This window comes from Podarcis melisellensis (genome assembly GCF_964234715.1).
Source record: "Podarcis melisellensis genome assembly, chromosome: 7".
NCBI lineage: Eukaryota > Metazoa > Chordata > Lepidosauria > Squamata > Lacertidae > Podarcis > Podarcis melisellensis.
Genome location: NC_138539.1, coordinates 87,508,350 through 87,520,287, shown reverse-complemented (window position 1 = coordinate 87,520,287; position 11,938 = coordinate 87,508,350). Strand labels below are relative to the sequence as shown.

Here is an 11,938-nt window from a genome sequence, read left to right as displayed (position 1 = left end):
CGTTTAGCAGTTCCCATTAATCACATCATGTTGAAACAACCCTGGCCTGTTCCCACATTCCATGCTCACGTCCAAAATCATGGCTAGGTGGGGGAGGAGAGCTTCAGAGCCATATAGAAAAACAAACAAAAAAGCATCCCCAAAGAGAGTCACATATATGCCTCCAGCTACAAACGCCTTGATTCACAAGCATTTCTCTTCTTTTAATCATTCATAACCGTGTGCCTGATCAGGACTTTGTCTTGGATAAAACTAGAATGGCAAAGTGCTCAAGGTATTTGTGCTGAAGCATTGAAAACTCAGGAGGCCAATAAACTTGCACAGTTCATATATTAATTTATCCATAGGTGGATACATTTATTCAATAGGCTTAATGTGCAGTGGTCATTGTTAAAGTTAACAAAAGAAGGCTGTTGACTTCAAGGCAATTTGCAGGTAAATATAAACTGGGGTCTTTTAGAGGTTTCCTGCTGAACTCTTTTAAAGTTGCTGATCTTTTAAAATAAGAATAAGAACCATCTGTTGCCTGAATGACCATGAGAAAGGTCAGGAGGGTCACCTTCTTGGCCCTGGCGCAACTCAAGAGGCACACAAAATCTGTGTTTGGGAAGTCACAGGTTTCATATCCCCTTGCAGGTGCCTATATCTCCTCCACATGGAGTTGGGCTAGGTCAAGAGAGCCTTAGTTTTTCTACTCCAATTTCTGCAAATCCTTCCAGCTTCCACCCCATCAAAGGTTCAGATGTGTCAGGTTTCTCCTTCTTCCCCCACCTCAACACTTTTCTTGTCTCAGATTTCTCCACTCCCCAGGATGGCCAGCCCAAGGCTTCAAATAGTACACCCTTGTAAACAAGCCCCCTTCCGTGTGGACTAGGCGGTCCCTGCAATCAGGTGGGCAGAATGGAGCTGCCCCTGTGAGTTCCAGCCGGTATCTGCAGGGCAAGAGTTCTTCTCCCTGATAATATTGTTTTGGGCGGTGCTCCCATCCACTTGCCTTTCTCTGACCTGAACCGGCTTTCGGCTCTTAAAAAGGCAGGATGTCTTGGGTCTGCTCAGTTCCTGCTCTGCTGGGGTCAAAGGCATTGCCAAGGAGGGAAGAGGTGTGCTGAAGGTTTGCCCAGGCTCAGGATGTCCAAAGCAAGTGCCCTGGGTGCAAGCGACGGTTGTCCAGCTGAAAGGAAAGACGGCCTGACTCTGCAAGCCGAGGGGACCGGCAACAGCAATGGAGGAGAGCAGGAGCCCCCCAGCAGAACTTCTGTGGTCATCTGCCAAGCGGTTGGGAGAAGTATCTTCACCTCCAGCATCTCACCAGCAGCAGAGAGAGTGAGCCTTATGCTGAAACAGGAGGAGGAGGAGGAGGTGGAGGAGAATGAAGGAGCAAATTGCCCAGTGCTATTTATACAGCTCTCTGAGCTCTTCAGTACCCCTGAAGGACTGGAATGGAGGCAAACCGCCAGGTAGGTGGCTGCTCACTCAAGGCTGAACTTTGTGGCAGAACACATGCTCTGCATGCAGAATGCCTCAGGTTCAGTCTGCAGGGCTTTCGGTTAAGCGGTTTTCCAGCAGGAATGGGAAAGACTTCAGCCTGCCTGAGTTCTTAGGGAGCTGCCAGATGTCAAAGTGTGCAAATTCTGGTCTGGATGGGCCAATGACTTGGGGTAAGGAAGCTTCATACACTTGGATGCTTAAGTCTGCCTGGCTGGGGGCACTTTGACCAGCCCATAGCCACCCCTGGGGAAGTGATTTTGGGGGGCAGTGGGGGGGGGGAATCTTCCTCCTCATGCTGCTCTTCTGGCAGCTGGAAGTAGGCCAGGGTCTCTCATCAAGTCATTTCTCCAGGTGAATAATTGGGTTGGGTTGTCCACCTTTCAAACGCCACAAATTCAACCTTGCCTGTTTCAAATATTAAAACCCCGAAATTAAAAGTCAGCCTCTTCGCTTGTGCCTAAAACAAGTTTGAGTAGAAGGCATCATTCACACTCAGGGCTATGCTCAACCGTTAATCCTGGCTCCTTGGCAAATGCCAAGGTGAGATGAGGGATGGTTTGTGGCAGAAAACACAGAGAAAAGCTGAAATATTTGGCAAAGGCCACACCAGACACAATAATCTTCCAGGCAATGTTGCTTGCCATGTTCTCATCCTGAAGCGTGGGCATGGCAGCAGTGCACTGTGTCGGGTAAAGCACAGTGGTTAACAACAGGTGAAATATCAGTTCATAAACAAATTAACTAGGCATGCCAGTGCCAACGGCACCATAGCTAATGCATCTACACCCCACCTTTTTTCTCAAAGGAGCTCAAGGTGGTGTACATGCTACTCTGCCTCCTTCATTTAACCCCCACAACAATCCTGTGAGGGAGGTTAGGTTGAGAGGCAGTAACTGACTCCAAGGTCATCCAGTGGTCGAGTGGGGCTTGAAGCTTTGCCTCCCAGGTCCTAGTCTGACACTCTAGCCACTATGCCACACTGCCTCCCAGTGTAGCAAGGCTGTTTTAATATGTGTAAAGTGGTTTGAGCGAGCAAAAAAGTGTTGCAAATGTGCCAAGTTATTATTGTTGTCATTGAAAAGTTTGGCGTCACACACTTTCAGCAAGAAGTCTTACTGATGTTGCATGATAAAAATACTCATTTTTAGGGGAGAACACGTAGCTGTGAATGGCTCCTTGAGTAGGAAACCATCACATCTTCTTTAAGTGATATTCTTGCTCTTCAAAAATATTTTGCAACCCTTTTGAAATGTCCAAGAATTTGACTTTGATGACAATAGGTGTGTCATTTAAGAGTGTGTGAGTGAACATAGCGGTAGAAATGCATTGTTTACAACAATATCCTGGGATTTGTCATAGAATTCTTTCTACTCATGCTCATCATATAGCCATCACATTAAAATTCATGGGTAAATGTTGTTGAGGGGACACTGGAGAGAGATTTCAGAAATGGTCCACTCTTGCCCACATTCCTTCCTCTTCTTTCTCACTGTTCATCTCAACTGGTAGTTGCAACCTGTACCTGTAGCCTTGGCCCCCTCACCTTTCTGCATGGAGCAATCACAGGCTCAGGTACAGAAGTAGATCTCTACCTTCTGAAGATTGCAAGTAGCAAAAATAAATAGGGTGCTCCCCTATTTATTTTAGTCTTAGTGTGAAATTGCTAAAATTATGACCTTTTCTGGAAGGATGTCTTTTACATGATTAATTCCTTTACAGAATTCATTCATGTAAATTGACTTGCAGTGTGTGGCTTGGCTTGCTTCTTTGAGTTACCCACCTGCATGTGTTGTGAGTTCCCCACCCGAGGTTCACTCATTGTCTCTGGGACTGTTTTTACTCTGAAAAATGGATAACAGTTTCCTATATGCTTAATTTCTTGACCATGTTATGCATATATGTGTGTTGATATGTAACTGTTGGCTTGGCTCACTTTCCTGAGTCACCTGGTGTGAGACATATTTCAAACTTTCTGATTTTGTCACAGTTGTAGCCTATACTATGTGATCTATGCGGACCCTATATAGAGACAGTAGAGGGTATTTAGCAGTATTTAGCCTATGCAATAGCTGTTCACCTTAGATGGAGGTTTATGTGGGCATTTTGAAGTATAATAATAATAATAATAATAATAATAATAATAATAATAATAGGTTGGCAACTGCATAAGGGGGGGGGGAAAACTGCACTCAGTGAGCTATACCTGTCTGCTTCTGCTAGTGAACTCAGCATCAGATAATATTGCAGTGAATGAGCATATGGGGCAGGATCACAGCAGCAAGTCCCTTTCTAAATGCCCTCCCCCAGTACCTGTACGTTCTCTACACAAAGACAAGCCTTTAGGCTTGGAATAAATCTTGAGGGTGGGTGGTATTAAAATGTCCTAAATAAACAGACAGTGCATAGGGTTGTATGCACACAGGACGGCCTTTCTCAACCTAGCTAGGTTCCCACTAGTTGTTGTAATCCAACAACATCTGAGGACCCAAGGCTGAGAAAGGCTGAGGACACAGGGGCTGTGCTGTCCTAGTGAATGCAAGCAAGTCAGGGAGTGCATGGCCACCTTAAGCTGTTGGACAGCCAGGCAGCTTGGTTGCCCTTTGAACCCCTGATTTATCATGCGGCGGTGCCCTGAGAGATCAGTTCATCATGTCACTCTGACCTATTTCTGGAGAACAACTTTGCTTCCTTATAAGAGCTGTCAGCACTCAGCCATTCATGGCCCTCATTCATTTCTGCTGAGGTTGTATACCAACAACAGGATTTTATTTTTATTTTATTTTTTTGCAATATACACATCTGCATGCACAAATGCAATACTGTACAACATTTTGCTTATGGTGAAAAAGGCTAAAAGAGATTGGACTCAGCAACAGGCATATGTCCCTGGAGAGACCATCCCAGGCTGGAGGAAAAGCTTTTATCACCTGACCCACTTCCAAAAGTGTGAAGTGGCCTCTGGGAGCAATATGAGCATTTTGGGAGGTTTGTGTGGCCTGGTTCATTTGGGCAGGGTAACTGTGCCCAACATGGATCCAAGACAGCGGCTTCCTCCTGTGTTGCCTAGGCAACCAGAGAATGCAAGCCGCCAGCTTTGCACAATATTCCTTCCTTACTGGCCAGTGTCCTAGGCGAGCACTCTTTGGATACTTCTTTTGGGTGGTCAAATAGAAACAGTGAAATGGCAAGGAAATCGTTAAATGAAATAGAATTAGGTTTGATAAGGTTTCACATTTCTACAAATATCTGTGTCTACTCAAATTAGAGAGTCAACTTCATGAATTTTTGGTATATTATTATTATTATTATTATTATTATTATTATTATTATTATTATTATTATATACTTCATCTGTAGATCCCAGGGCAGTTCGCAACACAAAAATAGACTGTTTCATGCCCACCCTACTCTGCAAACATCCACTGACTGTTCCATTGGACAACATGGTTTCTAAGTTGCTACAGATACAGGTGCCTGGCAAAAAGGCATTATGTAAGCATTTGTGGAGCCCTTGAAAATTAAAAAAGAGACCAGTTTGCCAAAAATAGTTTTGGCTGCCCTCTTATTCCCTGTTTGTAGGGAGCGCAGCCAAGATAAATCCTAAGTGATGAGTTGATAAGACTGTAGAAGGAATTGGCTTCAGTCCTAAGCCGGCTTCTGCTAGCAGGAGTTCCACTCACAGGATGCTCCTGCCAGCAGACGTGTGTGGAGAGAAGGGTGCCTTTTAGCAGTTCATCCTTCCCTGTAGTCCTCTGTGGTGCCTCTCATACTGTTTTCAGCCACAGAGAGCTGTGGGGGGAGGGGAAATCAGTGAAAATTGCTGCCCGCCCCACGCAACTTCTGCCTGCAGGGTGACATGCAGTCATGCACTCTACCTGTCTCTTACCTGGAGTCTGGCTCCTGCTGAGGCCTAATAAGGAGGCCAGTAGCTGATGCACTGCAAGGTTCTCTGCAGATCAGGGTTGGATTCCCATACATGCATATCAGCAACAAACGACCATGAGAAGAGTAAAAACCTGCTGAGGGAACAATGCTCCTGCGATTTTCCCACGACAGGCGAAGAGCCAATTTGGACATTCACGTGTGGGCTGGCAGTGTGTGTGATTCATTCTGTTTGTTTGTTTGTTTGTTTGTTTGTTTATGTATTTATCAGGACCATGGAGGGTGGAAGAGTGTTTTCTTTAACCTTTTGCTCCTGCACTGTAATCCTGGCAGTGGCATCTTTCCTCACGGCAGAGACACGCTTCAAGGTGTTTTTGTCAGGACCACAACCTGGGGGGAATAAGTTTCGGTTTTGATTTTTTTAAACACTAAACTCCTCGTGTCTTCATCCTGACTAGTTTTAATTATCCTAGACAGGTCATTTCTTATGTTTTCCTCCTTAAGTGCAAGGGCCAAAATGTTGTCACTTGAAAATTAAATAAGACATTCTGGTGAAGCCATGTGGTCATGGCTTAGGAAATAGAAATTTTGCATGCACAAGGATCTCAAATGTGGCCTTCACTTTTTTCCAATTCAGGTGGATAAAGTTTGAAGAGAAAGTGGAAGATGGAGGAGAACGCTGGAGCAAGCCTCACGTGACAACTCTCTCCCTTCACAGCCTGTTTGAGCTACGGACATGTATAAAGAGAGGAGCTGTCCTGCTGGATTTGGAAGCTCGCAATTTTAAGCAAATACTTGGTATGTGGGAAATGTGCAGAGATCCCTGCTTGTTCAGAGAAACCCACCCCTCATTAGTCAAGTACGAGTGGGGTTGAAACTCCTTTAGTGTTATTATTGCCAACTCTGGCTTGTTAATTGGTCACTGTAACTTATTTTGCTTTTAGGTAAACATCACTGTCTGTTCTTTCTGCATTTCACTTCCCAGGGGCCTACATTCTGTTCCCTACCTTCACCCTCTATTGTGTAGAAGGGGGAATTTCAGCAACTTATAAAGGGGACCACCCTAACTGATGGACTCCCTGATTATCAGAAGAGTCAATAATGGGTGATCTGTACGGAAATCCTTCTGGACAGATTAATTTCCATGTCATTGGAAAACTGCTCTTTATTTGCATGGTGGTGATTTATATTAAAGGTTCTTTAGCTTTGCTAGTAAGGCAGTTTAATTTTTTTTTAATATATAAAAAGGTTTCTTCAGTAGATGCCAAAGATTATAAATGTTTACAGCAAAGGGGAGGGGGGAGCCCTTATTTTGAGAGGACTCACTTTGTGTTTATTTTGTGTTCAAGAAAAGGTGATTGAAACCCAAATAGAGAGCCATGCCCTCAGGCCAGAGCTCTCAAAGAAACTCATGTATGTCTTGCTCCTCAAGCCTCAGCACCACATCACCAAATCTCAGCTGAGGATGCTGGTGGAGATGGGTGTGGCCTCCTGCTCTGGTAAGTAGTCCTTGCACTGTCCCTCTGGGTCCCATCCCTTGCTCTTTAACTCCAGGCTACAGCAAACAGGCAACCAGTGTGTAGAACACTGTTCAGGTGGTGGCACCAGAAATCCACTTACCTATAAGCTAAAGATTGCCTCCTTTTATTCAACTCAGTGTGACTTATTTATGATTAGGAGTACATTTAGACACTAATCTCAGGAGGAATGACGGCATAACTGGATTCAGATGTGCTGGTGGAACCATGATAGGTCTATGTTAAGGTATCAGGTGGAGAGTGATGCTTTAATCTTCACACCTCTTTAGAAGTTATACATAATTTACAACTTTTAAAGCAGGGGTAGGGAACCTGGCAGCTTCCAGATGTTGTAGGGCTACAGATCTCACCATCCCTGGCCACTGGGCTGGGCTGGCTGAGACCAATGGGAGTTGAAATCCAGTGTCATCTGCAGGAGCACATGTTATCCATCCTAGTTATCAAGGCAACGCCTTTTGAAGGGGCAGTAACTCACTAATATGCTCCTGTGTGTAGTCTTTCAATGGAATTGTGTTTAGAAGTGTCAAAGGGCTTTCTCTATTTTTGCTTTGGTTTTTCATTTCTGTTGCAGACAAAGCTAACAGCCGCTCAGATCTGGTGGGTGAAGTCTCAGAGGTGCCCCTAAAGGAACAGGTAAGTAATGTGTGGTGCATGTAGGGAAAGAGGGAAGGTTGCAAAGTGCTTCAAAGGCCTCTTTACAAGAACTCTCAGGTGTTGTCCTGGTGGGAAAACATATCTACACAGGACCCCTTTTTAAATTCTGTCCAACCAGCTCCTCATAGCTTTGAAATACCATACCTGCTTCTAGCTCTCAGCTCTGAAGTTTGGGTGGGATTTCATTCCGGGAGGGATGCCCTTTACATTAAGGAACACGCAAGAAGCAAGTATCCTTTGGTTAGAGTAAGGGACAGGAGATGTCATTGGACACCAGCCCCAACTTCCATGGTCAATGATCAAGTATGGGGGCAGCTGTGAGCTGTAGTTCAGTAGCATTCAGAGGACCAGTAACACCTGATTTCCCCATCCCTGGAACCAGGGCTTTTTCCCTGGCGGAACACAGCGCCTTGCTCCCCTTTAATGAGTGAAGGCATGTGGGGACACAGTCTGAACCATCCTATAAGATAGTGTAGCCCGACATCTTGTCACGTGATTTTAGTTTCAAGATGGCGTCAATGTCGGCGTCTGAGTTGGCAACTGAGGTGAGTTCTGGCACATTTTTTTCTACAAAAAAGCATTGACTGGAACAGAAGGAGCGTTCTTCCAGACTGTCAGTATTTTGCAGAAGGAATTCAGGGGCAAAGCAGAAGTTCAGGTTTGCACAGTCTTCCTAGCACAATCCAGCCAACAATGCAATGTTCCAGACTGTCTTCCTTTTTGCAGTGCCCTCACTTGCCAGGGCACGGCAGTCTTGCACTTGCTGAGGCCCTTCCTAACCATGGCAGAGAGCCACTTATGCCAGGCTGCTTTAGCACTGATTTCTCTGGTTTTTGTCAGGTGAATAAAATGTGTGTTTTAAAGAAATGTTTGTTTCTTTGTTTGTGTGGAATTTGGCCTAGTTGTGAAATGCATGGGTACCCAGTAGCCCCTGCCTGGTGAGTGAATATATACATCACTAGAATGGCCTCTGAATTGGGATATCTTCCTGGCAGTGTTCAGAATGGTTGACTGTACCATTGAGACTGAGAAACTTCCCAGGTGATGCTTTTATTTTGGATGAAGGAATGTGCAGCAGTCACCAGCAGCTTCCCTAGTTTGGGCACTCCACAAAAAGAGAGTTAATGGTTGTTGAGGTCTCCCTCTCTCCTCTGTATGGTCCACAACATATGTTCTGTCACCTTACCGTTGTTTTCTGAGCTATGGATCACCAACCCTAGATTTTTCTCTCACTGCAGCTTAATAATCACTTTAAGAAGAAGATTCCAGCTGGGACTGAAGTGGCCAACATTCTTGTAGGAGAAGCCAGCTTCCTGGAGAAACCTTTTGTTGCTTTTGTGCGTCTGCAGGAACCAGTGCTTCTTGGGGGCTTAGCAGAAGTTGCTTTCCCTAGCAGGTAAGAAGCAAACAGGGAGCGGGGCAGGACAGCAAAGTTTCCTCCGTAGATGCTAGAGTGAAAGGGGTGTCCTGCAGTTCTTGGCATAGGAAATAATTGCAGTTGTCTGTGTTCTGATACACAACTAGATGGGTGTAGTTGTGGATTGCCATAGGTCCTCTTTTTCCAGGACACGTCCCCTTTTATTGGTAGAGTCATCATAACAATCCATAGTTAAAAGTAGAAGTTGGCAAAGTCTTTTTTCTCTCTTCAAAATACGGCAACCCTACACTTGGGTAGCGAACTGAGTGCTACCTCCTGAAGATACAGTGGGCACGAGATTATCAGGTGTCATCAGCCAGCTGACCTATGCCTGGATAGCCGTGTTTCAATGCACTGTTGCCCCATGGCACAGCAACACCTGAGGGGCTGAGGTGGTGGGAAACCATTTAAATTGGTTAACTGGCTTCAACGAGGCCACACTTCAGGTCATTCTGAAATATTCTCAATCTATTCAATGCTAAGGCTGTGAACAGCAGTCAGTCCTGACCAGATCCCATATTTGCCAGGATTGTGGAGAGTATGCTCAGTGGCAAGCCATTGCTGTGGTGTTTCTTTCTCCCCATTCTTTTGAGAAATAATTTGTTCCATTTCAGTGGCCGCCATCTTGCTCCTTCCAGTTACACTCATGGCATGATGGCAGCCAGTCCCACACAACCTAGGGCAGGGATAGCCAATATAGTGCCTCCATGAGCTGTTGGACTACAACTTCTATCAACCTCAAACAGAGGCCATGCTAGCTGAGACTGATAGTCCAGTACACTTGGAAAGCTATCTCTGGTTTAGGGCATTCTCAGTGAGGCAGGATTCTATCTTTTTTGGTCGGTCCTTGGCCAAACCCTGAGCCAGACTACACATGGGGGTGTGGGCAAACCAAGATTCATAGGGCTAGAGGCAAGTTAAGGCAGGCTGGTTCCCGAGTGGGCTGGTAAGTATGAAGAGAACCAGAGATGGAAGGAGCATTGACAGGTGGCCTGGTGGCCAGCTTTCAGGTCAAGCAAATAGAGGAAAGAGTTGTCCAGTCTGAGGACCCCAGCCTAGAGCATCAGTCCTACAGAGACAAGCCTAACTGGTTCCTCAGGTCACCTGTTCCAGATGGGCTAATGAGTCACCGTTTTCTCACTCTGACCGCTGTAGCAAACGTGTTGCAGCACAGTAGAAGATCAGCCTTAGAGCTTGCTTAGTAATGCGAGGAATAAAGCGCCTGAGCCCCTCACCTCAGCAATTTGTGCTGAGTTTAGGATTGAGGCCTCAGTGAGCTGCTTGCTTTGAAAGTAGGAAAATGGGCTCATCTTTGACCCCACTCTTGACATTGCTGTGACTCTCTCTAGGTTCCTCTTTATCCTCCTGGGCCCCAGAGCCAAAGTGAAGGCCTACCATGAAATCGGCAGGGCTGTGGCTACTCTCCTGACAGATGAGGTGAGTTTGGGTTCTGGCTGGGAGGTGCAAAGATCTGCTGCCGCTGCCATAAAATTAGGGAAGGTGCCGCACACTGCAGTTATGGGATAGCGTGATGGTGCTAAAGGCTGGAGAAGTCAACGGGTGATTAGTACCCCTAATGTCAATCTTCTAATTGCCCAGGGAGGAACAGGTCTTGGATTGCTAGGTAAGGTTGCCACCAGTTCAAACTTTTTAATGGGCTGCCTATATTTTTCAGAACCCTATCATAATTATCATGAAATGTATTATGAACATAGTTTGTCCATATTCTTTGTGAAAGGACTATTGTATGACTGAACAAACCTCATATAGCCCTGCCTTCTGTTTCAAACTGATGTGTCTTGGAGGGGGCGGCTGGTTTCTGCAAAGAGCAATAGCAAATCTGCTTTAAACTAATAAAAAGAACTCCCCAGAGCATTTTTTATGTAGGAAATATAACGCATATAATGTAGAAAAACTTCAAATTATTATGTAGGCTAGAAAGGAGCTGCATTATGCATTAGTGACTTAATTTCCAGCTGCAAAATTAATGATTAAAACATGTAACTTTATAGTTGTGATGATACTTTGGCCCCAGTAAGCCCCTTAATGCTCTGTCATTGAGACAGCAAATGGCTGAATTGTCCATAATTTCCTCCATTTAAGGGTGAACAGCTTTCTTGACATTTTAGATTGTGCAAGGTCATAAGTCTGTTTTGCTGCATGCAGGCAACCAAAACCACCACAAGCCCTTGCGCTTTCCCAGAATGCGTTCCCGTGATTTGTCTTTCCTGTAAGGAGGCAGAGCTGGGACTAATACCATTCCTTTCCAGCTTTTCCAGAGAGTTGCCCGGAAAGCAAGAGACGCAGAAGATCTCACTGCAGGAATTGATGAGTTTCTGGATGAACTGACTGTCCTACCCCCGGGCAAATGGGACCCAACCACTCGAATTGCCCCCCCAAAATGCTTGCCCTCACCACAGAAGAGGTATGTGCAGAGAGGAGCTGGGAACAGGAAAGAAAGTTGCTGATTCTTAGATCTCTTTAGCTAAATTTTTAATATTGTAGAGCTATTCGATTATATTTGTGTACACTGCTCTGGAATCTCTGTTTTGGATGAAATGTTCAAAATAATTTTAAAAAGATGATAAAAAAATTAAGGGGGCGACAAATTACCTCACAGTGTTTCAAGCCACTATTGTGAACATCCTCTATATCTCATTGCTGGGAAGTTCTGGTCCTTGCCAGTGTCTCTGGCCCAAGGCATGCAAATGTTGCAGGCGCAGGTGCCTGTTCCACTCCATTTGTGACACTGTCAGGCAACACAATCCCTGTTCCTCCAGCCATCAGGTCTTGTGTGTGTTCTGTTTTTATTTGCTTCTTTGTGAGAGGGCATCCTGGCTGCCTGTTCTGCCACACAGTTCCGTTGTTTCCTGTAACCAAACTACTCCAAAGCTGTATGCCAGGCACAGGCAAACTTGACCCTCCAGATGTTTTGAGACTACAGTTCCCATCATCCCTG

General features: G+C 45.3%; 1 protein-coding gene across 2 annotated transcripts in view; it reads left to right on the top strand.

The window, feature by feature from the left end:
- The first annotated feature begins 421 nt into the window (after window positions 1–421).
- Window positions 422–11,938, top strand: part of SLC4A9 (solute carrier family 4 member 9) — a 36,713-nt gene continuing 25,196 nt past the window's right edge. The window contains exons 1-7 of one of the 2 annotated variants that reach the window (XM_081917745.1): window positions 422–1,457; window positions 6,008–6,168; window positions 6,720–6,869; window positions 7,480–7,541; window positions 8,801–8,958; window positions 10,329–10,416; window positions 11,250–11,404. In XM_081917745.1, the coding sequence (XP_081773871.1) occupies window positions 1,129–1,457; window positions 6,008–6,168; window positions 6,720–6,869; window positions 7,480–7,541; window positions 8,801–8,958; window positions 10,329–10,416; window positions 11,250–11,404 (1,103 nt within the window). In that variant the 5' untranslated portion in view covers window positions 422–1,128. The remainder of the gene's footprint in view (window positions 1,458–6,007; window positions 6,169–6,719; window positions 6,870–7,479; window positions 7,542–8,800; window positions 8,959–10,328; window positions 10,417–11,249; window positions 11,405–11,938) is intronic. The other variant, XM_081917746.1, reaches the window with a different exon arrangement.